General features: G+C 39.5%; 1 protein-coding gene and 1 pseudogene across 3 annotated transcripts in view; one reads left to right on the top strand and one right to left on the bottom strand.

Moving 5' to 3' along the window:
- USP34 (ubiquitin specific peptidase 34) overlaps positions 1-17,054 on the bottom strand; it is a 241,368-nt gene extending 224,314 nt beyond the window's left edge. For all 3 annotated transcript variants that reach the window (XR_012121111.1, XM_073212721.1, XM_073212722.1), the window contains exon 1: positions 16,921-17,054. Coding sequence is in view for 2 of the 3 variants with exons in the window: in XM_073212721.1 (XP_073068822.1) it covers positions 16,921-16,963 (43 nt within the window). In the remaining variant the exon portion in view is untranslated. The remainder of the gene's footprint in view (positions 1-16,920) is intronic.
- On the top strand, positions 1,926-16,900 carry LOC140843393 (cytochrome c pseudogene; annotated as a pseudogene).
- Positions 17,055-23,974: the final 6,920 nt, after the last annotated feature.

Genomic DNA, 23,974 nt, shown 5'->3' with positions numbered 1-23,974 from the left:
ACAAACAAGAGGATTGTAAAGTTTTATCTCAAGTAATAAATAATTTTTCACTAGCTATTTGGTTTAATACTACCAGGTACTAAAATATATCATAAAGCGAACAGTGAATAACTAAATAATAAAAAGCTTGAAAACAGACCTTCTAGGAATACCCTCTAAGAATTCTGTATAAGAGAGATGTGGCATTTCAAATCAGTGGCGAAAAGATGGATGCTAAGACTACAGAGTAATAAGCTGGGAAAAACTGTGAGATCCCATTTCATAACTTACACCAAAATAAACTCCAGATGCATTAAAAATTAAACAAATCCAGTAATAAATTAATTGAATATTTGATCTCAAAGTGGGAAAAGACTTTTTAAATAACAGTAGACCATTCACTATTAAAACTCAGGAACCAAGTATGTTAATACAAACAGGGCAATAATCCTCAATATCTGAACACCTGCAGGAACCACATAGTTTAGGATAGTGATTGTATCCTTTTTCTCCCCAGTATATGGATTTTTAAAAACAGAATAGCTAAGGCAAATATAAACAGGTACTCTTAAATACTGTTGATGGGGTATAAATTAATATAACCTTTCTAGAAGCAATTTAGCAACCAGAAGTCTTAAAACTTTTTACCTTTTGACCCAGGACGTGATCCAGGTTCCTATGCTCAAGGGTATGTTCACAACTTTTTTTTTTTAAACAGGAAAACACTAATTAAATATGCTATATTCAAAAGACTAAAAGTAGGCTGCCATTAAATTCTGTTCTCAGATACATATAATGAAAATGCTCATTATAAAAAGCAAACTACACACAAACTGATTTTATATATACATTCACAGAAAATTAGCTGCACTGATATATACCAAAATTTTAACAATGTAATTATGGATTTTTTTTATTTATTTCAGTGTTTTCAAAACTTCCTACAATGATCATATATATTACATCCATAAGCAGAAAAAGAAAAGTTTTAAGTGGAACAGAAAAGGAAAGCAATGATCAATGTGAAGTTACAGAGAAAACCTCTCCCCTTTACTTTGGTAAACAGGAGACCACTGGTGACCTGAGAAATACAGTTTTTAGTCATAAGCAGAAGCCAAGTCACAGACACTTGAGGACCAAGGAGAAAAGAGGTAGCTGAAGAACAAGGTCCTGGAGGAAACGGAAGGAAATAAATAAAACTAGAGACCATTCTTTGTAGAGTTTCAAGAAAGACAAGCTGCGCTTACCATTCCTATGAAACCTTCTTACTGAAAAACCAATTCCAATCATTAAACAAAAAAACTGCTCAAAGATCAATTTAAAATATATTAATTCCATGAAACCTTCTCCCATCTTGCCAAAAACTAAACTCCTCTCACTGTTTAAGCTATAATATTTTATAGACTTTACCATTTTTCTTCTCAGACTGTCATTTTTTATATATTTTTTAGGCTGACACTGTGTTAAGTGTTGATATCTTATTAAGCATTATCTTATTTAATAATCACAAAAACCCAATAGGGTGTGTATTTAAGGCAGTATTATTATCCTCATTTCCAAATAAGAAGGCACGAAGTAAGTAGTGAGGGAACTTAAGCAAAGCCAGAGATCTAATAAATGATAGGACAGAATTTGAACTCTGGTCTGTCAGATTCTAGATATCACTCTCTCAACTACTATCATAAGGCCTAATCTGTACTGAGTTCTAACTTTTGTTAAGGGAAGGTATACATCTAAACGTATTTCTACATCTACCAGCATCCAGCACAATTCTTTACACATATTAAACAATCAAGGTATTTCCTACATATTGAAAAAAGTATCTAAACATAAAGTTAAGACACTCGCAAAATAATCAATTTTCTAAATGTAACATAAAGAAATGTTTTTTGTAGAGAGTGGGACGTCTGGCTGGTAAGTGGGAACCTTCTTATCACACACGATGAAAGAGTGGTTTAAAAATGGGTGACGTTGAAAAGGGCAAGAAAATTTTTGTTTAGAAGTGTGCCCAGTGCCGTACCATGGAAAAAGGAGGTAAGCACAAGACTGGGCCAAATCTCCATGATCTGTTCAGGAGAAAGACAGGTCAGGCCCTGTATTTTCTTACACAGATGCCAACAAGAACAAAGGGATCACCTGGGAAGATGAGACACTGTTGGAGTTCATTTGGAGAATCCCCAAGTACATCCCTAGAACAAAAATGGGATTTAAGAAGTCATCAGAAAGGGCCGACCTGATAAGTCATCTCAAAAAAGCTACTAAGGAGTAACAGTTGGCCACTGCTTTATTTATTACAAAACAGAAATATCTCATGACCTTCTTTATATAGGCCGTATTTTAAAATGGTCTCCTACATCATATACCAGAGTTCAGATCATGAATGGCTGGTAGAGTATTTCTTTTGGACAATCCTGACTTAAATAAGATTGGCTTGTGCTTATGATCAGCTTTTTGAACCTTGGTAGTAATTCTGGTTCAGCAAGTCTGGTCACCGTTTTCCCCTTCTAAAGATACGACTGAATTGATTAGTAATGTTCAGCTTTTCATAGGGATGGTAAATACCATCTGAAAACCTGTAGGAGACTGGTTTTATACTTAGACTTATATAACTGGTTGAATTAAATACTTTAGAAATCTCCTTATGGTCTCAAAGAACAGCAAAACTCACCTGTGTTTCAAGTTGTGTTCATTAGGCTACCAAAGGTAAGGGCTTAAGATAAGCTGACAACGTACCCTACCCTATCTTTTGGTCTTGACTATGCCACTTTAATTAAAATAACCTGTATCTAAAATGTTGCTTTTTACTTAATGAAAGGCATTTTGGTGTGGTTTATGTATGATACTAAATAAAGAATATTTAACACTTCTCACAAAAAAAGAAACAGTTTTCAACTTTCCAACCTGGTCCCAGCAGACTGGCTCCCGCAAAGAAGGGTGGGGGTTAACCATCAGCAGGAGAGTAATCACAGAAAACACCATCAACATTCCTAAGGGCATTCACGCAGTGGGCTTCAACAAGCCTGCCTTGTCAAGCACTCAGGGTGATCCAGAAATTTGCCATGAAGGAGACTGAACTCCCGATGTGTGCAATGACACTAGGCTCAACAAAACTGTCTGGGTCAATGGAATAAGGATAGTCCCATACCAATACCCGTAGGCAGTTCAAAAAAGGTAATGAGGATATAGATGCATCAATTCTGTATTTTGGTTACTTATATACCTGTCACCACTTTAAAAAGTCTGCAGTCAATGTGGATGAGAACTGACTGTTGATTGTCAAATAAAATTATAGAAACTCAGAAAAGAAAAAGAAAAAAAGAGTTTTTATTATAGCATGGTGTACTAAATATCCATGTGCTTGCTGGCCAGAAACAATTTCACCTACCACATGGTCACAACATGTCAAACTTCTTTTTGGGAAACACCTACTTTCCTAGCTATGAGGTTTGGGTGAGATCAGCTTCAGAAATTAGTCATGGTCATTTAAGCCAATCAAAATCTACTCTCTTTGAATTCTATTTCAAGAATAAAGCCAATGATAAATGGGCCAATGATATATGAAGTGCAATTAGCTATAAGGTTTTGAAAAAAGCTTCCTTGTTCTTGTATAGAAGGTTTCAGAAGGGATGCTCTTTTCCTCTGCATAGTATAAATACATGATTTCCAAACTATAGTGTAAAGGTGGTATAGTAGTCATTTCTGCTACCAGAAGAGGTAAACTGAGGGCAAAACCAAGGAAGTGCAGCAGAGCAAGGCATAGAGTAATGAAGTCTTGATAACATTATGACTCCACAGATTGAGCTGACCACACCTAAAGATACAGCACACACCTGGATTGCTTAATTACAGCTTCCAAAAAACCCTTGTTTCTAGCACCAGACTCACAGACTCCAGGAAGGGACTAGTGGTTACTAAAGGGAAGGGGTTGGGAAGGGTGGGTGGGGAGGGAGGGAGAAGGGAATTAAGGGCCACTATAATTTGCAATCACACTATAGGGTAGGTCACGGGGAAGGCAGTACAACACGGAGAAGACAAATAATGACTCTATAGCATCTTACTACACTGATGAACAGTGACTACAGTGGTGGGGGGACGGAGGTGAAAACTTGATAATATGGGTGAATGTTGAAACCACAATGTTGTTCATGTGAAAAGCCTTCATAATACTGTATATCAATACTTTAATTTAAAAAAAAAACACCTTCTTGTTTCTTCCAAATGGGCTGTGTATTTTCTTTCTGGTTACTTGCTATAGAGTCCTAACTGGTTCAAAAAGTAATTTCTAATCTTTGATTTTTTTTAACCCATTGGTGTTTAATATCAAGAGACATTTGGGATTTTTTTTTTTTTTACATTCAAGAATTTTTTAAAAAATAAAATAACTTGACAGAAAGATTTTGTTTTTTTTTTTAATCCATGAAGCATCTTTTTATGAGGAGGCACTGAGCAGGATATCATGACATCAAAGACTGACATATCCAAGTATCTGAAAGTATCTGAAATATCCAAGAACTGAGAAAACAGGAAAAGCCATCACATCCAGTTTACCCTCTCTTCCATTACCCACCAACAGTGATCTTATTTTTCAACTATTTTAACACATAAATATTGACCCTAGGACATGTGGACATTGTGAAATTTAGTTAATTTAAAAGGCAGTTGTAACTAATGTCTTAAAAAAGACATTAAATAAAGGTAAATACATAATCTAAACTGTGGAAAGCACTATGAAAGATAAGAACCAGGATGTTCAGGAAAGTCCTCTCTGAAAAAATAACATTGAAGTCAAGACTTGAAGTCATAGGAAAGTGATAACTTCCAGGCATACATAAAGGCTCAGTGGTAGCAGAGATCACTGAATAGCAAAGCAAGCAAGGAGATGGGGTTAGCAGTTGACTATGTCACCCAGAGCCTCACAAATCACAGTAAGTCATACCACTCCCCTCATTCCCAGTAACTATTCCAACCAGGTAAAGGCCCAGTTCAATCTTCCATCTTCCTTAAAACCTTGCCTAATCTGTATTAGTCAGAATTAATCTTTCCATAGTTTCTTCAACAGATTTTCATGAGTTTCCCAACTCCCATAATCAAGATTCTTTAAAAAAAAAAAAATCACATTAGTGGAAAATAGAGTAGAAATAAGAATTCTAATCCTAGCTCTGCTTTTTACTAGCTCTGAGACCTTAGCTAAGCTATTATTCTATTTCTCATGATTTTTCTTAGGTTCAATGAAGACAGGTGAAATTACACAGTGTTCAAATAGCTTCAGAAGTAAACGTCGTCATTGTGTTATAAATAATTCAACACAGTGTTCCAACTACACAAGCATAGCCCTACTACCTCCTGTAATATGGGCACAAAACTTAAAACACTTAAGTTTTTTTGAGCACACATGTAATACTGTTAATGGTTTTCAAGCTTATTTATAAAGCAACTACACCTTTTTCTTCTCAAAAAAAATCTTAAATAGAACTCCAGTTTATAGAATAGATCAAATGAGCTTTTCATTTTGAAACTAGGGAAGAGGTTCCAAAGTCTCCCTCACTCCCTTAAAGTAAGGGCAAGCCATTCCAAGAACAGTGTATAAACCAAGGGCTATTACTGAAAATCTTGAAGAGGAAAGAATTAAGAACAAAATACCATGCCTGCCACCAGTCAAGTCCCTACAGGTTGAGGAAACAAACATCTCATCTTTTCCACAAAGAAAGGTCAGATCTGTCAAGCTCCTTGATGTAAGCAAAATGCCATCTCTATGGTGGTTTTTACTATATGGTTTTATCATATTGGTTTCAAGATCAAAGAAAAAATCAAGACTGATTTAACATAAGTTACTTATAAGTGACATGCTAATTTTATTATCCTTTCCCTCTTTACTAAATATTATTTAATAGCAGCTTCTCTTGTAGTTCCCAAAATGAGGGGACAAAAATAACCTAAAACAATACTTCCCAATTTTTCCTCTTCTGCACACTTAACAGCTAGAGCTTCAAAATCACAGAACCCAAGCTCCATCATCTTCACTGCATGGAATCTGCCCAAACCTGAAGAGTTTAACTTTAACATGACTAACAAAGGGAAGCTATCATTACATATCTCACTAAAGAAGAGGTTAGATGCCTCTTAATATCTGATTTGGTCCTTCGTTTGGGAACTCCTTTTAGAAGGGAAAAACAGAAACAAAGCATGATGATCAGAGTAAAACATCATTTCCCTAACCATCATGCTCTGCTACACAACTGTACCAAGCACTGGGTCCACTGTCCTACTTCTCACTTTCAACACAACTGCCAAAACCCTACTGTCTTAAGCATTTTCTTCAGTTTCAATTTATTCTGGGCTAGCATTTGATCTGAGTAGTGTTCTTAATACTGGTCTTGTACTTCTACATTCATCCTTAGTTACTGAGTCTTTCTCAATATTTAGAATATGGCTCCTAAGTCTGCCAGCAAAGTTACTCAGAATAAAACATATTTTCATATTTTGTCTTTTAAGAACAAGGACATTGCTAAGAAATGCCACAGTATGGGAAAATGTATTTGTAAATAGCATATCCGACAAGGGGTTAACATCCAAAATATATGAAGAACTCACATGCCTCAACACCCAAAAAGCAAATAACCTGATTAAAAAGTGGGTGGAGGATATGAACAGACACTTCTCCAAAGAAGAAATTCAGATGGTCAACAGACACATGAAAAGATGCTCCACATTGCTAATTATCAGGGAAATGCAATTCAAAACCACAATGAGATATCACCTCACACCACTTAGATGGCCACCATTGAAAAGACTAGGAACAACACATACTGGCGGGGATGCAGAGAAAGGGGAACCCTCCTACACTGCTGGTGGAAATGTAAACTAGTTCAACCATTGTGGAAAGAAGTATGGAGGTTCCTCAAAAAGCTCAAAATAGAAATACCATTTGACCCAGGAATTCCACTTCTAGGAATTTACCCTAAGAATGCAGCAGCCCAATTTGAAAAAGATATATGCACCCCTATGTCTATCGCAGCACTATTTACAATAGCCAAGAAATGAAAGCAACCTAAGTGTCCATCAGTAGATGAATGGATAAAGAAGATGTGGTACATATACACAATGGAATATTATTCAGCCATAAGAAGAAAACAAATCCTACCATTTGCAACATGGATGGAGCTAGAGGGTATTATGCTCAGTGAAACAAGCCAGGCGGAGAAAGACAAATACCAAATGATTTCACTCATATGTGGACTGTAAGAACAAAGAGAAAACTGAAGGAACAAAACAGCAGCAAAATCACAGAACCCAAGAATGGACTAACAGTTACCAAAGGAAAAGGGACTGGGGAGAATGGGAGGGATAAGGGTGAGGAAAAAGAAAGGGGGTATTACAATTAGCATGTATAATGTGAGGGGAGGCATGGGGAGGGCTGTGTAACACAGAGAAGACAAGTAGTGATTCTACAACATCTTACTATGCTGATGGACAGTGACTGACGGGGTTTGTGGGGGGGACTTGGTGAAGGGGGGACCCTAATAAACAATGTTCTTCATGTAATTGTAGCTTAATGATAACAAAATTTAAAAAAAAACTCTAAATAGAAATACCATTTGACCCAGGAATTCCACTCCTAAGAATGAATGCCGTTTCCCAGTTTGAAAAAGTCATATGTACCCCTACGTTTATCGCAGCACTATTTACAGTAGCCAAGAAATGGAAGCAACCTAAGTGTCCATCAGAAGATGAATGGATAAAGAAGATGTGGTACATATACACAATGGAATATTATTCAGCTATAAGAAAACAAATCCTACCACTTGCAACAACATGCATGGAGTTAGAGGGTATTATCCTCAGTGAAATTAGCCAGGCAGAGAAAGATAAGCACTACATGATTTCACTCATGTGTGCAGTGTAAGAACAAAGCAAAAACTGAAGGAACAAAACAGCAGCAGACTCACAGAACCCAACAATGGACTAAAGTTGCCAAAAGGAAAGGGACTCGGGAGGGTGGGTGGGAGGGAAGGGTAAGGGGAATAAGGGGCATTATGATTAGCACACATAACATGGTGGGGTGGGGGCACAGGGAAGGCAGTATAGCACAGAGAAGACAAGTAGTGACTGTATAGCATGTTACTATGCTGATGGACAGTGACTAGAATGGGGTATGTTGTAGGGACTTGAGAATGAGGGGAATCTAGTAACCACAATGTTGCTCATATGATTGTATATTAATGATACCAAAATAAAAAAAATAAAAAAAGAACAAGGACATTGCTAAAACAGCCCCACAAACCTAGGAATCAAAATTAACACTTTTAGGACTATGATGCCTATATACTGACATTCTGTTAGAAGGAAAAATCTATTTTTTAGATTTTCTTATTGCCAGATTCCCTTCCAGATATACTGTATGAGCTAGCTACTTCAACAATCTGGTTTTGCATACTATGTTCAAGATGATAATCAGACAATTACACAAAAACAACAACCTAAATGCCCTTCCCCCACCCCAGCTCAGCGGCAGGAGGAAGAGAAACAGAGTGGGGAGGGGGTGGAGGTCTATGACTGCTAACACCCAGCCCTGGAGATCTGCTTTGGAGCACAAACCTACACTGCATGGTGCTCTGGTGATTAGTGGGGTTGGAAAGCTAAGACAGGCAGAATAGTTAAGAGACTGAGATTCCAGCAGTTTGTGGAAGACAGGGATGCACATCCGACCGCTCTGGGACAAGAGAAAGGCAGGCCATCTGAGAGGCTTCCTAGCAGCTACAGGGCTGCTGAAGGGACGAGGATTGCACAAAGCTTGCTGCACAGGAGAAGGGATAGGTGGACAAGATAGTCTGGGGGCGAATGCCCAGCACATTGGAAACTTTGAGAAGCTTCAGGAACTACATCCCCCTGGCTGGCTACTCAGCTCCAAGACCTCCCGCCGTGACATGCAGTCTGCCGGCATCAGTTCGCAAACCAGCAGTCACTGTGCTGGCGTCAGGTCAGCCAGAGGGAGGCCTAGCCTACAACAGCTAGAGACGCAAAGCACAGAGGCTTACACCTGTGTGCTCAGCCCACTGGCTCTGACACTGTAGACAGGCACTGCAGCGGGGAAGTAGGAAACAGCTCTTTCTAATCCCCAGGCACCAGCACTGCTCCCCTACAACGCCCAACCTCACTCCAGAGGCTGACCAGCTCCAGAGAGTAGAGCTCCTGGGCACTAAAGGGCACCACAGAGAAATATGAAATGTCAAAGGAACCAGGATCAGCCAAACTCAAAATCCCAGAAAAAGGCCCAAATGAAACTGAACTCACCAATCTTCCTCAAAGTTCAAAATAGAAATCATAAACATGCTCATGGAGGTACAGAAAAATATTCAAGAACTCAGGCCCAAATTTAAGACGGAGATTCAATCATCAAGAAATTCCATATCTGAAATGAAACATACAATGGAGGGATTTAAATGCAGATTAGATGCAGTAGAAGAGACGGTAAATGGAAAAGAAATTAGAGAAGAGGAATACAAGGAAGCTGTGGCACAGAGAGAAAAAGATCTCTAAGAATGAAAGAATGTTGAGAAAACTAGTGACCAATCCAAATGGGACAATATTCGCATTATAGGGGTACCAGAAGGAGAGAGAAAAAGGGACAGAAACTATCACTGAGGAGGTAATTGCTGAAAAATTCCCCAATCTGGGGAAGGAGATAGTCTCTCAGGATATGGAGGTGCACAGATCTCCCAACACAAGGGACCAAGGAAGAAAACACCAAGACATATAATAATTAAAATAGCAAAGATCAAGGATAAAGACAGACATTTAAAAGCAGCTAGAGAGAGAAAAAAGATCACATACAAAGGAAGACCCATCAGGCTATCATCAGATTTCTCAACAGAAACCTTACAGGCCAGAAGGGAGTGGCATGATATATTTAATAAAATGAAACACAGGGGCCTCGAACCAAGAAGATTCTACCTGGCAAGTTTTTGTCATTTAAATTTGAAGGAGGGATTAAACGATTTTCAGATAAGCAACAGCTGAGAGAATTTACATCCCACATACCACCTCTACAGCGCATTTTGGAGGCACTGCTACAGATGGAAGTATTCCTAAGGCTAAATAGCTGTCAACCAGGGAAATAAATCCACAGCAAAGTAGAACAATTAATTACTAAGCAGATGCAAAATCCAATCAACTACCCCCGAAGTCAGTCAAGGGAGAGACAAAGAGTACAGAATATGATACCTAATATATAAAGAATGGAAGAGGGAAAAAAAAAAAAACCTTTAGGTTGTGTCTGTAATAGCATACTAAGTGAGTTAAATTAGAGTGTTAGATAGTATGGGAATTACTGTTGAACCTTTGGTAGCCACAAATCTAAAGCCTGCAATGGCAATAAGTACATACCTATTGAGAATCACCCTAAATGTAAATGGTCTGAATGCACCAATCAAAAGACATAGAGTCACTGAATGATTAAAAAAATAAGACCCATCTATATGCTGCCTACAAGAGACTCACTAAATGAGTCTACAGATTCAATGGAATCCCTACCAAAACACCAACAGCATTCTTCAGCAAACTAGAGAAAATAGTTCTAAAATTCATATGGAACCACAAAAGACCCCAAACAGCCAAAACAATCCTGAGAAGAATAAAGTGGGGGGGTTACGCTCCCCAGCTTCAAGCTCTACTATAAAGCCACACTAATCAAGACAATTTGGTACTGGCACAAGAACAAAACCACAAACCAACGGAACAGACTAGAGAGCCCAGATATAAACCCAAGCATTTATGATCAATTAATATATGATATAAAGGAGCCATGGATATACAATGGGGAAATGACAGCCTCTTCAACAGCTGGTGTTGGCAAAACTGGACAGCTATATGTAAGAGGATGAAACTGGACTATTGTCTAACCCCATACACAAAAGTAAACTTAAAATGGATCAAAGACCGGAATGTAAGTCATGAAACCATAAAACTTTTAGAAGAAAACATAGGCAAAAATCTCCTGAATATAATCATGAGCAACTTTTTCCTGAACGCATCTCCTTGGGCAAGGGAAACAAAACAAAAAATGAACAAATGGGACTACATCAAACTAAAAAGCTTCTGTACAGCAAAGGACACTATCAGCAGAACAATAAGGCATCCTACAGTATGGGAAAATATATTTGTAAATGACATATCTGACAAGCGGTTAGCATCCAAAATATATAAAGAACTCAACACGCCTCAACACCCAAAAAGCAAATAACCCGATTAAAAAATGGTCAGAGGATATGGACAAGTCTCCAAAGAAGAAATTCAGATGGCCAACAGGCACATGAAAAGATGCTCCACATCACTAATTCTCAGGGAAATGCAAATTAAAACCACAATGAGATATCACCTCACAGTTAGGATGGCCAACATAGAAGAGAAGAACAACAACAAATGCTGGCGAGGATGTAGAGAAAGGGGAGAACCCTCCTACACTGCTGGTGAGAATGTAAACTAGTTCAACCATTGTTGAAAGCGGTATGCAGGTTCCTCAAAAAGCTCAATATAGAAATACCATTTGACCCAGGATTTCCACTTCTAGGAATTTACCCTAAGTATGCAGCAGCCCAGTTTGAAAAAGACATATGCACTCCTATGTCTATAGCTAGCAGCACTATTTACAATAGCCAAGAAATGGAAGCAACCTAAGTGTCCATCAGTAGATGCATGGATAAAGAACATGTGGCACATATACACAATGGAGTATTATTCAGCCATAAAAAGAAAACAAATCCTACCATTTGCAACAACATGGATGGAGCTAGAGGGTTATGCTCAATGAAATAAGCCAGGTGGAGAGAGACAAGTACCAAATGATTTCACTCATCTGTGAAGCATAAGAACAAAGCAAAAACTGAAGGAACAAAACAGCAGCAGACTTACAGAACCCAATAAAGGACTAACAGTTGCCAAAGGGAAAGGGACTGAGGGTGTTGGGTGGAAAGAGTGAGAGAAGGGGAATAAGGAGCATTACAATTAGCACACATAATGTACGGGGGGTGGCATGGGGAAGGCAGTATAGCACAGAGAAGACAAGGAGTGACTCTATAGCATCTTACTACACTGATGGACAGTGACTGTAGTGGGGTATGTGGTGGGGACTTGATAATGAGGGTAGTCTAGTAACCACAATGTTGCTCATGTAATGGAATATTGATACCAAAATGAAAAATTTTTTTAATGAAACAGTTTGAAAATAAAGTTCTTACCCAGTACAGTAGAAAAAAGGAAAGGCAAAAAGTACCATTATTTCCCTAATTTAGAAAATGCTCTAATATACTGACAATTTTTTCAATAAAATAAGGGAAATGATCAAATATGTTAGTTAACACAAGCCAGATGTTTACACATTACCTCATTCTGAATTTTTAAAATACAAATATGTACCAAAAAAATAAGATGGAAAAGTATTTCAAAGCATCAACAGGAATTATCAGTAACTGTTAAAAGTGCGGGTGATTTAAACTTCAGAATTTTTCAGTATGTCTACAATAAGAATATGGAACCTTTCTAGTAAGGAAAAATTAAGTGAAAAGAGAAAAGGAGCCCATCCCATTTGGCTACAGTCTGTCATGTCTTGGTCAAGTCATTAAAGTTTCCACCTTTCTTTCTCTTTCTGAAAATATTAGAATTCTTATTAATACACACTTGATCTATACATAATACTTGTAGATACATAAGTACTATCATTATTAAATACACAAGAAACATGAACATGTTTCATGAATATAGTGGTTATCAATGGTTATCACTGACAACACAGATGGCCTGAATAGCATATTACACATTTGTAGTGCTTTATGGTTTACAAGTTACTTTATAGATATTCATACTGAAGCTATGAATTTTGAAAAACAGAAGTTCAAATATTAATTGGTTTAAGATGGTATATACTTAGCAAGACTTACCAAATTAGAAATACAAACTTTGAGATTGCATCATAGTAAAATTAAACCTCTAATTTTAAGAATCAATTCAAACTTCAGAATTAAATGTCTACCCAAAAATGTTACATTATTATTTAGTACCTATGTACTTATAATCAAAAACCCTAAAAGTGTGTAGCTTATTAAAGGGCTTGTTATGGACAAACAATATTAAGATAGGTAAGATCCTATTCTGTTACATTTACCACTGCTTTTAAATTCCTACAATTACCATGAAATTATGCCTGAATTTGTGAAAATACATAAAAATATTGTGATTCTTTTATTTTGCAAAACAGGGTATTCATAATAATGTGTTCCATTCAAAGAGATCACGGTAAAGTTTATACAGTATACCTAGTAAGAGCATAAACTTTTACCTGCCCTGGGATTAAGTCCTGTTCAAATCTTGGCTCTACTGAATATGGTCATGTGACTCTGACCAAGTTGTATAAACTCTAAACCTTGGTTTTCTTATCTGAAAAGGGTGATAGAGTACCTACCTCAAAGAACTGATAAAGTATCCAACACAAACTGCTCAATAAAGTATTCTGCTTTAAAAATAAACTGCAAACAGAATTATTCTGCAAATACTGTATCAGAGTATCTTGAGCTCTAGCCTAGATATGACTGATAACTAAGCTGGTGACAGGCGATCTTTAGCAAACCACTTAGCCTGAGGTTCAATTTCTTCACCTTTAAAATTTGGATAGCAATATTTGCTCCAGCCTAAAAAGGATAGTTAGGAGGGCCTATTTTTAAAACATCTGGTAAACTGTAATTCACCCACCACACTCAGAATAAAATCCACACTGAAAACCATTTCACCCTGCTCTCAGAAAAATTTACCTTACCAACGCAAATAATAACCTCAATTTACTCATGAGCTAGCTACGGTGATGGCCCAAAGCATAACTTCAGGCCTCCAACTTCTCAACAACACCCAGACATGCTTTGGACTTAGTAAACTGGTTCACAAGGAGCTATAAAAGCAGCAAATATACAAACTCAAGAGAACAAGCACAGGAATACAAACTTAACTTCCTAAACTAAATGCAACCCCACAAACGATAGTAGCAAAATTCAACAATACATTCCTAGCTTTTAAAATGCCATAAAGGAAAACAAACTCAAATCTGTTACTACTGTTGAAACTGGTTATTCTAACACTGCAACTAAATGCTGTGCTGAAATGTAATTTCAAGTTTCAGGATATTTGTCAAAACCATACTAAAAATGGAGATAAGGGGGTCCTGATTATGGAGTCCTTAGCCTGGTTCCACAGGTTTCAAGGGACCCTAATCTGCAGACAAAACTGTGTCTATATACCTGTATATCTCCATGGTGACAGTTTACAGCTTCAGATTCTCAGTAGAACTAGAGGTATAACCGTGAATATTAATACTCTGATCAAAAACTGATGACAAAAAGAAACTATTTACATCTTTTGTTACCAATCTTTATTTCACCTACATTAATTACACTGTCAGATTTGAAAATAAACATTTCATATAAAGTCTTACCTTTATTAAAAACTCTGTGCATATCAGATAAAAAGCTATACTATGTACAAGTAGTTCTAACCTGTTTAAAACACAAATTTTTTTATTACATATTTACTGGTGTGTACAGACTTCTGTAGGTTTGACCAGTGTTTGTAAATTCGCCAAAAGGTTTTTAGTACTTTTAAAAAATATTATCTTTAACTGCAAACAAACCACCCAAAAATGTAATGTAATTTTATTTCTTCTCTTGGTTAAACTTTTATGGGGAATTATATTGAGATACGAACTCGGATAACATTATTTTGGGACCTTAATTCTGAATTTCTAATCAAGGATGAACTGCTAAGCACTTATTAAACAATTACCATGAGCAAGATTATAAGACATATAACTTACTTTAATTCAAGAAGTTTTATCAAGTTCCAACCATCATGCTCCTAGCCAGTCATAGATAAATGTTACCATGATAAGATACAGTAACACCCCCTTTCTCTGAGAAAACTTAAGTACCTTATGTTTGGGATACAGGAACTACACAAAGGAAAAATGAAAACAATTTTAAAACAACTATGGGGGTTGAGGGGGAAGTAACTTGTAAAAACTTGGAATAACCTACAAATTGTTGAAATAATTCTTTTAAAAAAAAAGGAAGCATCATCGTGAGATTAGTGCTTAGAAGGCAAATTTTTATGAGATTTAAATGAAATACTAAGGAACTGTGTAAGTACCGTTAGAGATCATTGAATAGAAAAATAGAAAACCCTTATATCTTCATTAAAACAGATTTCTTAGAGGGTGCACAAGGCCAGATTTTGTGAAACTGATTCAACTGATTCCATTTACTTCAAGGTAATAAAAGCTAAATTCTACTTCAATTCTGCACATTTCTAATTCTCCATAAAGCCATTGCAGTTGTTAGGACTCCTAAACAAAGTCCTAGGGGTTTTCCAAATAATCTTCAGTGGGACCTTTCATTATGTCTCTTTTCAAGATTAAATAAACATTAACAAAGTTTAGTTTCTTTAGCTAGTGTGTTTAAAATTAATCTTCCTAGTTAAGTTTAAGTATTTTTAAAACACCAATATTATTAAAAAGCAGTTTTTCCTTATATTAGAAAGCTATTCATTTTTCAATTTCAGAACAAAGCCATAATCACGTAACTTTTATCTGAGATATAGTTTACTGAAATAAGTACTAATAAGGACTTATGCTTATCTTATAAACCACCTGCACCAAAGTAAGAGCATCTCAAAATAAATACAAAAAAACCTTAAAGTTCTGGGAAAATTTAGAATGACACAAATACTTTAAAGTATAGTTTAAGTATGTGCAAAAGCCTGCTTCCACCTGTCAGAAGTAAATACACAGTTGAAAGTAAACTAGAGCCCTTCCACTCTTCTTATTGCCTCTGGTCATTAAAGTGAAATTCAAACACAAACGAGATGATAATTTTATAAAACAATTGTTTTAAAGGATCATATTAGAAAATAGGTAGTTTGGAAGTCTTTCGAAATATCACACACAGAACACAAATCCAAAAACCCACATAAGCTGTCCATACATGAGCATTTTTCTCAATAATCAAGTTTTTGTAAATTAATCTTTTATCTGATTCACCAACTAGGCCTTTGGGCCCAGTAGTTAATCAGCTACATAATCTTGTTTCTTTAAGCTAAAATACCACATTACAAGTATCAGCAATGGAATAAATTAAAAGAATCTGGCTGGAAAAGATCAATGTACGCTCTGCAATAATCAGAAGTATACAGAATAATGCCTTTCATTCCTAGAGACAGGCCACGACTATCCCGGGATGGTATTTGTGATACCTTAATAAAACAGAATTTACCATGAAAGCGACGAATGGTGCGACAAAAAGAAACACAATTAACTAATTCCCCAAAAATAGGTATGAAGGTCCCAATAATCTATATCACAGTTCATTTCAAGCTATTTTAAGGGCTGGCAAGAGGGTATAATACACCCACACACCCCCAGGGGAGGGGGAAACCACCAACCTCCTCCCAGGGAGTTTAATGGAAATTAGCAGGTAAGAGAGGCCTCGGCAGAACGCGGAAAATCAAACAGGGCGGCCGGAGGGTCGAGGGTTCGGACTGCGGAGAAAAGCTTCGTCCTCGGACCCCACCTCCCCACACCTTCCCGGCAAGGCGAAGGAGGCGAAGGCTCATCAGTGCCTTCGTTAATTGACACCTGTAATGAGGAAACTTTCCGAGGGGTGAGACAGCCCAGGCCCGGCCTGGCCAGAGCTCGGCGGTGGCCCCCTCTCGAGCGCCCAGGTAACCCAGCCGGCTGGGCCCGAGGCGCCGCGGCGGCCGAGCCACCGCGCACCTTCCCGGGACGCTAGGCCCGCACGCCGCCCGGCTCGGCCACAGCCTTCCGCCGGCCGCAGCAGCCCGCAGAGGCCAGGGAGCGGCAAGGAGACCGCAAATCCCGCACCCCGACAGGCCGCCGCCGCGGCTACTTACTTTCATTTAACACCTCCACCAGGTCTGCGCAGTTCTCACACATCGTTCGGCCGCCGCCCCCCCCTCCCCCGCTTCGGATCGCACTGACTGATCCCGACCGGCGGGGGGGAGGGGAGAGAGGCGGAGGAGGGGGCGGCCGGCCGGCGGGGCGGGGAGGCGGCGAGGGCGGGCGGCGGCGGCGGGGACGGGGCGGGGAGGAGAGTGGGGGAGGGGGCCGGCGGTCCCCGGAGCGGGCGGGGCAGAGGAGGGGGGCGAGGAGAGGTGGGCAGGCCGGAGGGGCGCGGAAGCGCCAGCGGCGAGGAGAGGGGGGAAGGACGGGGGGAGGGGAGAGGGAGGGACGGTGGGAGTGGGTGGGGAGAGAAGCAGCAGAGTCACTTCACCGACCAGACGCCGCGGCCACCGCCGACGCCGCCGCCATTTTACTGGAGCGTTCGGGCTGCGCTCGGCTTTTTCCGCCCGAGAGAGGAAGCCGAGGAGAAGCACCTCGCGCTCCCCCACTCTGTTCACCTCCCGCCTCTCCCTCCGCACACACGCCGCGCGCTCCACACCCCGCCGCGGCCGACTGGCCGCCCTCCCTTTCCTCTTCCGTCCGGCCACCCCGCCCTCGGCCCACCCCCTCCGCGCGCTCGCCCACCCCGCCCAGCCCGGATCTCAGTCCGCGGCCGGAAGGGAAACTCGAAGCCAGGCGGCTGCGGGGGGAGTCCGGGTGAGTAGGAGAAGATGGCGGAGCCGCCAAGCCAGTCGCGGGTGCGCTGCGTCGCTCACCGCGGCTCACTCCGCGGCATCCGCGGCCCAGCGAGCGCCGGGTCACTCGCACCGCCCCGTCCCCCGCCCTGTGCTTCGTCGTTTTTCCTCCAGGCCCTCAAAGGGAAATTAGTGATTTCTCCCCTCCCGTGCTTAGGCTTTTGGGGTGGAGGGAGGCTGGGGTTTGGGAGAGCCGGGCCCGGACGGCGCCGCAGCCCAGGCTGGGACACACGGCCCCCTCCCCGCGGGGCTTTGTGAGAATGGAACAGCCCAGGGGCCGGCTTAACCTGCGTCGGGGTTTGTCTCTACCGTCAATTCCGTAAGGCCCTAAAGTCCTCGAGCAGAAAGACAACCTTGATGTAACTAGAAATGGCGGAGTGAAGAGTGATCACATGGCGTCTCCTTTTTACGCAGGAGGGCTCCTCACGGGTTGTCCATCTACTACTCTTAACCTAAAATAGCATAGTATGCTTCTCAGCGAAGAGCAAATAACAAGGATATTATTAAGATGGGAAACGGAAAATAAACAGGTGAAGGAAAGGAAGTCAGCTGAAGTTGGGTATTGTGGTAACCACTAGTTAACAGGAAAATCTTCCTCACACCTGCACTTAATACCTCCTCACTGATTTGTATATCCAGTATGTTTGTTTATATAGAGATGTGATTGAAAAGTCCAAAAGGTGTAGTATGCATGATAGTCTTAGAAATGTAATCAGCGCAGCTATGAAGGCCCTGTAGTAATTCTTATACAGTTTTTGCCCGACATGTTTTGTATCGCTCTGTATGCGCAGGTGATCCGCTGGGAGCTGTAAAGCTGTCTACATCATCTTCCCACCTTTACTATAAAACTTGAGTTTCTGCAGATTTGACTTTGGACCCTGTAGCAGACAAAATTCGTAGATGCCCCCAAAGATGCCCATGTCCTAATTCCCAGAATCTGAATACGGTACAGTACATGAGCAGCTGTCTACCCACAGACCGCTTATGTGAAAAAAATAAATCCCTTTTTCTTTGAGCCACTCTTCAGATTTCTATTACTTGTAGCTAAACAAGTTCCTAATACAGGTATTCTTTTGATAATTATTCATAAGTATCTGTCACCTATGCTTTTAGAGGACCCGTAACAGTTCTTGAAAATGAAGACAACTACCACCATAGATGTGGAGCATGAGGATGTGCTGAAGACACTCTTTTATCTTGAAAGAAATATTTTTTTAACAATTGCTTGCTGCCTTTTTTAAAAAGTGTGAATGATGGCTTAGCTTAAAATGCTTTGAGAATCTAGAGAATTATTGTCAGAAGTGCTCATCACTCTTCAGTCGTCACTTCAAAGCTCAATAAATTTTTTCTGCAAAGAGCCAGATAGCAAATATTTTAGACTTTATTGGCAGTCCAGGTGTCTTATCAGAACTACTCTGTTAGCACAGAAGCAGCCTTAGACAGGAGATAATGGTATAAGTTTGGCTGTGTTCGTTTATTTATAGACACTGAAATTTGAAATTCATATTTTTTTGTGTCACAAAATACAATTTTTGTTTTTTTGTACAACCATTTAAAAATACAAAGCCATTCTTAGCCCACAAGGCCATACAAAAGCATGTAACTGGCTAGATTTGGCCTATGTACTGAAGTTTACCAACCCTTTACCTACCCTAACTGCTTGTTAACAGATAAAGGCACTCTTGAGTGTGGGTTTAGTATGTGTGAACAAAGACTTTTTAGTATACTTGAAAGATATGCATTAAAAAAGAATAATAAAGTAGAATATCTGGTAAAATTCCCCTTGAGTCTTAGAAATCTGGATTTTTCAACCAGTAATCACTAATCACCTTCAATAAACGTCTAGCTTTGACAGTTTGAAGATTGATAAGGGTTATTCTTTTCAGTATTTGTATATGTCACCATCTAGTGGTAGAATTATGTTTTGAGTAAGATTATACACTGAAATTTCTAAATCCTTGAGTTTGCACTAAATTTGTAGTATATTCCTATGTACTTTCCTGAAAACTAGCCCCACATAAACAACTTTGGAAAATTAGTATTGTGGATTATTTGACCTTAGCATTGTGGTTGCTATTATGAAACGTAGGATTCTTGTCTTGGAGTTTGGAGTTAAAACCTGGTGTTACCATCAGAGGCCAGAATTATTGCAGTTTACTCTTCTCTCACACCCACACTTGAAAGTTTTGTGGAACGTAGGGCTATTAGGAGGCAGGTGTGCCATTTTTTTCTCTCCACAGCACACAATCCAGTGCTGTGTACATATGCTCAGCAAATTGTTATTTGGTTCTTAAGTTGCTAGAGTGGTCATTTTTTAAAAATAAATTAGATATATCACTTCCCTGCCTAAAACCCTTCAGTATTTCCTGTTGCATTTAAAATAAACTCTATACTTGGGCCTTCCCCAATCTCTCTCCCCAGTTTTTAAAGTCACTCTTGTTACATTCCAACCACATTGATCTCCTTTGAAACATAAAAACTTTTCCTGCTCTGGGTCTTAGTGAATGTTATTTCTTCCTAGAAGACATAACCCTAATTTTAAACAGCTAAAATATCTTCAAGGTCCAATTTAAACATTTCAAAAAATAATTCCCCTCTAATACTCTATCTTAGCACTGTTTATTTCCTTCATAGCTTTTATTACAGTCTATACTTACTTTATTTCAGTGTTTATTCGTGTTGGGAACACACTGAACTGCAAGTAAACAATTTTTTAATTAAGAATGGCTTAAACAAATATGGCTTATTTTTCCCTAGTAACAGGCAGTAGACCGTCCAGGGTTGGTATGGCTCAAGGGTATGGACCCAAGTTCTTTGTCTCTTTCCACTCCACCCTCCACATTTTGGCTTGTCTCTTCCTAGTTGTAGTCTAGCCACTTAGGCACCAACTTTATGCCATAGCACTAACTGCCTGCTTTAAAGACAAGAAGAAGGGAAGGGTGAGGATGGCCTGTCTTGATTCCCCCCCAAAGTAGGTCCTGAGACAAGGGCACAAGTTGAAATAGTTTATTTTTATGTCATCCTAAGAAACACTGGTGGGATAGTGGAGAACTGAGATAGGAAATGGGGAAAATAGGTATCCAGTAAAGGATTTTTTTATCAAGCTCTTACTCCTGAAGGTAACAACCCTGTAATCACACTGGAAAGCTCTACAAACCAGTGTAAAACATGTGCCTTAAATCATCCTATCAAAGGGACAAGGAAGCTTGATTTTACATCTAATCTCTTTAGTCATTTAGTGTTGCTAGGGGGAGAAACTAAACAGCAAAGCAGGCTTCTCTGCTCAGGTAGCCAGGGAAACCCCTCAGGCATATAAATGCAGGTGCTAGCCATTGGAAGTCTGGTCACTGTGCACTGAAGTAGTAAGACTTAGAGGATATGGGCAGAGGACTGCCAGTATCTGGCATACTCCCTCATCTATCTTCCTTGAATACAAATGTGGCATGTGGAGAAGCAGCAGCCATCCCAGTAGGCAACAGGCAAAAACCAAGGCAGTGAAAATGACCATGGAAAGAAAAGGTCTGGGTCACTGGTGGCATTGCTGAGCAGCTGAATCAGTGGCACCTACCTGTTGGTGTATAAGACATTTGGTTATGTAACAGAATTAATACCCTAGGGTATAAGTGGAGTTTTTATAGCCCATTGCAGTCATTAAAAATAGTGTGGTGGGTTGAATGCCACTGCCCCCAAAGATGCCCATGTCCTAATTCCCAGAATCTGTGAATACGGTACAGTACATGGTAAAGGGGACTTTACAAGTAAGGACTTTGAGATGGGGAGATTATTTGTAGATTATATGGGCTCAATTTATAACATGGAGCTTTAAAGTTTGAGAACTTTTCCCATCTTTGTGTAATGGTTAGAGATGTGACATTCCTGGCTTTGAACATGGAATGGGGCCATGAGCCAAATGTAGGTGGCCTCCAGTAACTGGAAAAAACAAGGAAACAGATTCTCCCCTTCAGCCTCTAGAAAGGAATGCAGCCCTGCAGACACGTTGATTTAAGCCATTGAGGCCCATATTGGACTACTAATGTACAGAACTGTAAAATAATATTTGTTAAAAGTTTTAAGCCACTAAATTGTGATTTGTTACAGCAGCAATAGAAAACTAATACAAGTAGCATGCAGATATAGAGAACAAACCCTTGAGACAATTGCTTGGTAATTTCTAGCAACAAAAATAAAGCCAGTATGACTAGAACATGGTTAGGGAAGAAGGCCAGTGCCTTGCTTGGCAGAGCACTGCAATCTTGGCTAAGTTTTTGGCCTAAATCTTAAAAAACAATGAAAAGCTTTTAAGTGTGGAAGCAACACAATCAGATTTGTATTTTATAATATTTTGACTAATCTGTATAGAATGTATTAGAGGTAGGAACAACTGAGGGTCATTAATATTAATCCAGGATAATGATGACAGCTTGGACTAGGGTAATAGGAAAGAAATGAAGAAAACAGAGTCCATTCTAAGAATATTTTAGAGGTGAAAAGAATAAGACTTCAGAGACAGATACACCCCTATGTTTATCGCAGCACTATTTACAATAGCCAAGCATTGGAAGCAACCTAAATGTCCATCGATAGATGAATGGATAAAGAAGATGTGGTACATATACACAATGGAATTCTACTCAGCCATAAGAAAAGGGCAAATCCTACCATTTGCAGCAACATGGATGGAGCTGGAGGGTATTATACTCAGTGAAATAAGCCAAGTGAAGAAAGAGAAATACCAAATGATTTCACTCATCTGTGGAGTATAAGAACAAAGGAAAAACTGAAGGAACAAAACAGCAGCAGAATCACAGAACTCAAGAATGGACTAACAGGTACCAAAGGGAAAGGGACTGGGGAGGATGGGTGGGTAGGGAGGGACAAGGGGGGGGAGAAGAAGGGGGGGTATTAAGATTAGCATGCATGGGGGCATGGAGGGGTGGGAGAAAGGGGAGGGCTATACAACACAGAGAAGACAAGTAGTGACTCTACAACATTTTGCTATGCTGATGGACAGTGACTGTAAAGTTTATAGGGGGGACCTGGTATAGGGGAGAGCCTAGTAAACATAATATTCATCATGTAAGTGTAGATTAATGATAACAAAAAAAAAAAGCAGTTCCTGTGTGGTGACCTCCAGTGAGTTCTACACAATGGTATAAAGGGCATATAATAGGGTAGGCAAAGGATTTGTTTGTGCTTATACAGAGGATCAAAGCCTAATTTGGCTACCCCGAAAATGAACTAAGATACGATATGAAAAAGAACTTCCAACATCAGCACTCTCTGGAAGACTCATGCCAGAAGATGATCATCAAAAAACCCCAACAAAGATCCACACGCTGCTACAGGTGTAGATGCACTCATCCCACCGGATCCTGGACTGGCCACGGGAATGAAGAAGGAGATATCTAAGCTGGCCTGTGCATACAGTAAAACAACAAATTTGACTGGATCTACACTGTTGGAACTAAACCAAGAATTAGGAGAAGTGCAAACTGTAGCGCTCCAAAATCTTACAACTACAGACTATTTACTATTAAAAGAACATATGGGATGTGAACAGTTCCCAGGAATGGGTTGTTTTAATTTGTCTGATTTCTCTCAGACTGTTCAAGTTCAGTTAGACAGTATCCACCATATCATAGATAAGTTTTCACAAATGCCTAAGGTGCCTAACTGGTTTTCTTGGTTTCACTGGAGATGGCTGGTAATTATAGGTATGCTTTGGTTATGTAACTGTATTCCTATTATGTTAATGTGTGTGCACAATTTAATTAATAGTTTAAAACCTATACATGCTGAAGTTACTCTACAAGAAGATATGTCAAAGAAATAATCAATCTTCCCATGTTTTCTTCCGCCTGCAACTTCTATAGCTTTTCTTCTTCCTTCCTAATTACAACCCCTAAATAGAATTTGTGCCTCATATCGAATTTACCATGTATCATAATTCTTCAAGACAAATGCTGGGCATAGAAGCCACAGGGCATAAATATGCAAAGAAGTAAAAAACTAACCCTTTCAAACAATAAGGCTTCTCTCTCACTTACCAACTTTACATTTCCCTGTATGGCCCCGGAAGATGACTGGTTAGCCAGAGACGGGTAAGATTCCTCAAGGGAGGAACAACTTAAGACAGGCACAGTCGCAGGGGGGCCATCAGGTGAGAAATTGGGGATCAACAGAGGTGAGGCTTAGAACCTCCCCACCCCCCGTTCTGAGAGAAATCTGCTGCATCCGTGGATGTTTTATTGCCCTTGTCTAGCTTGGATTAACACATAGTCTGCAGGCACACACCTGATCATCTACATTT

The sequence above is a fragment of the Manis javanica genome, chromosome 1 (genome assembly GCF_040802235.1).
Source record: "Manis javanica isolate MJ-LG chromosome 1, MJ_LKY, whole genome shotgun sequence".
In the NCBI taxonomy this organism is placed as follows: domain Eukaryota; kingdom Metazoa; phylum Chordata; class Mammalia; order Pholidota; family Manidae; genus Manis; species Manis javanica.
The sequence above is the reverse complement of the archived record's forward strand: the minus strand, read 5'-3'. Positions and strand labels throughout refer to the sequence as shown.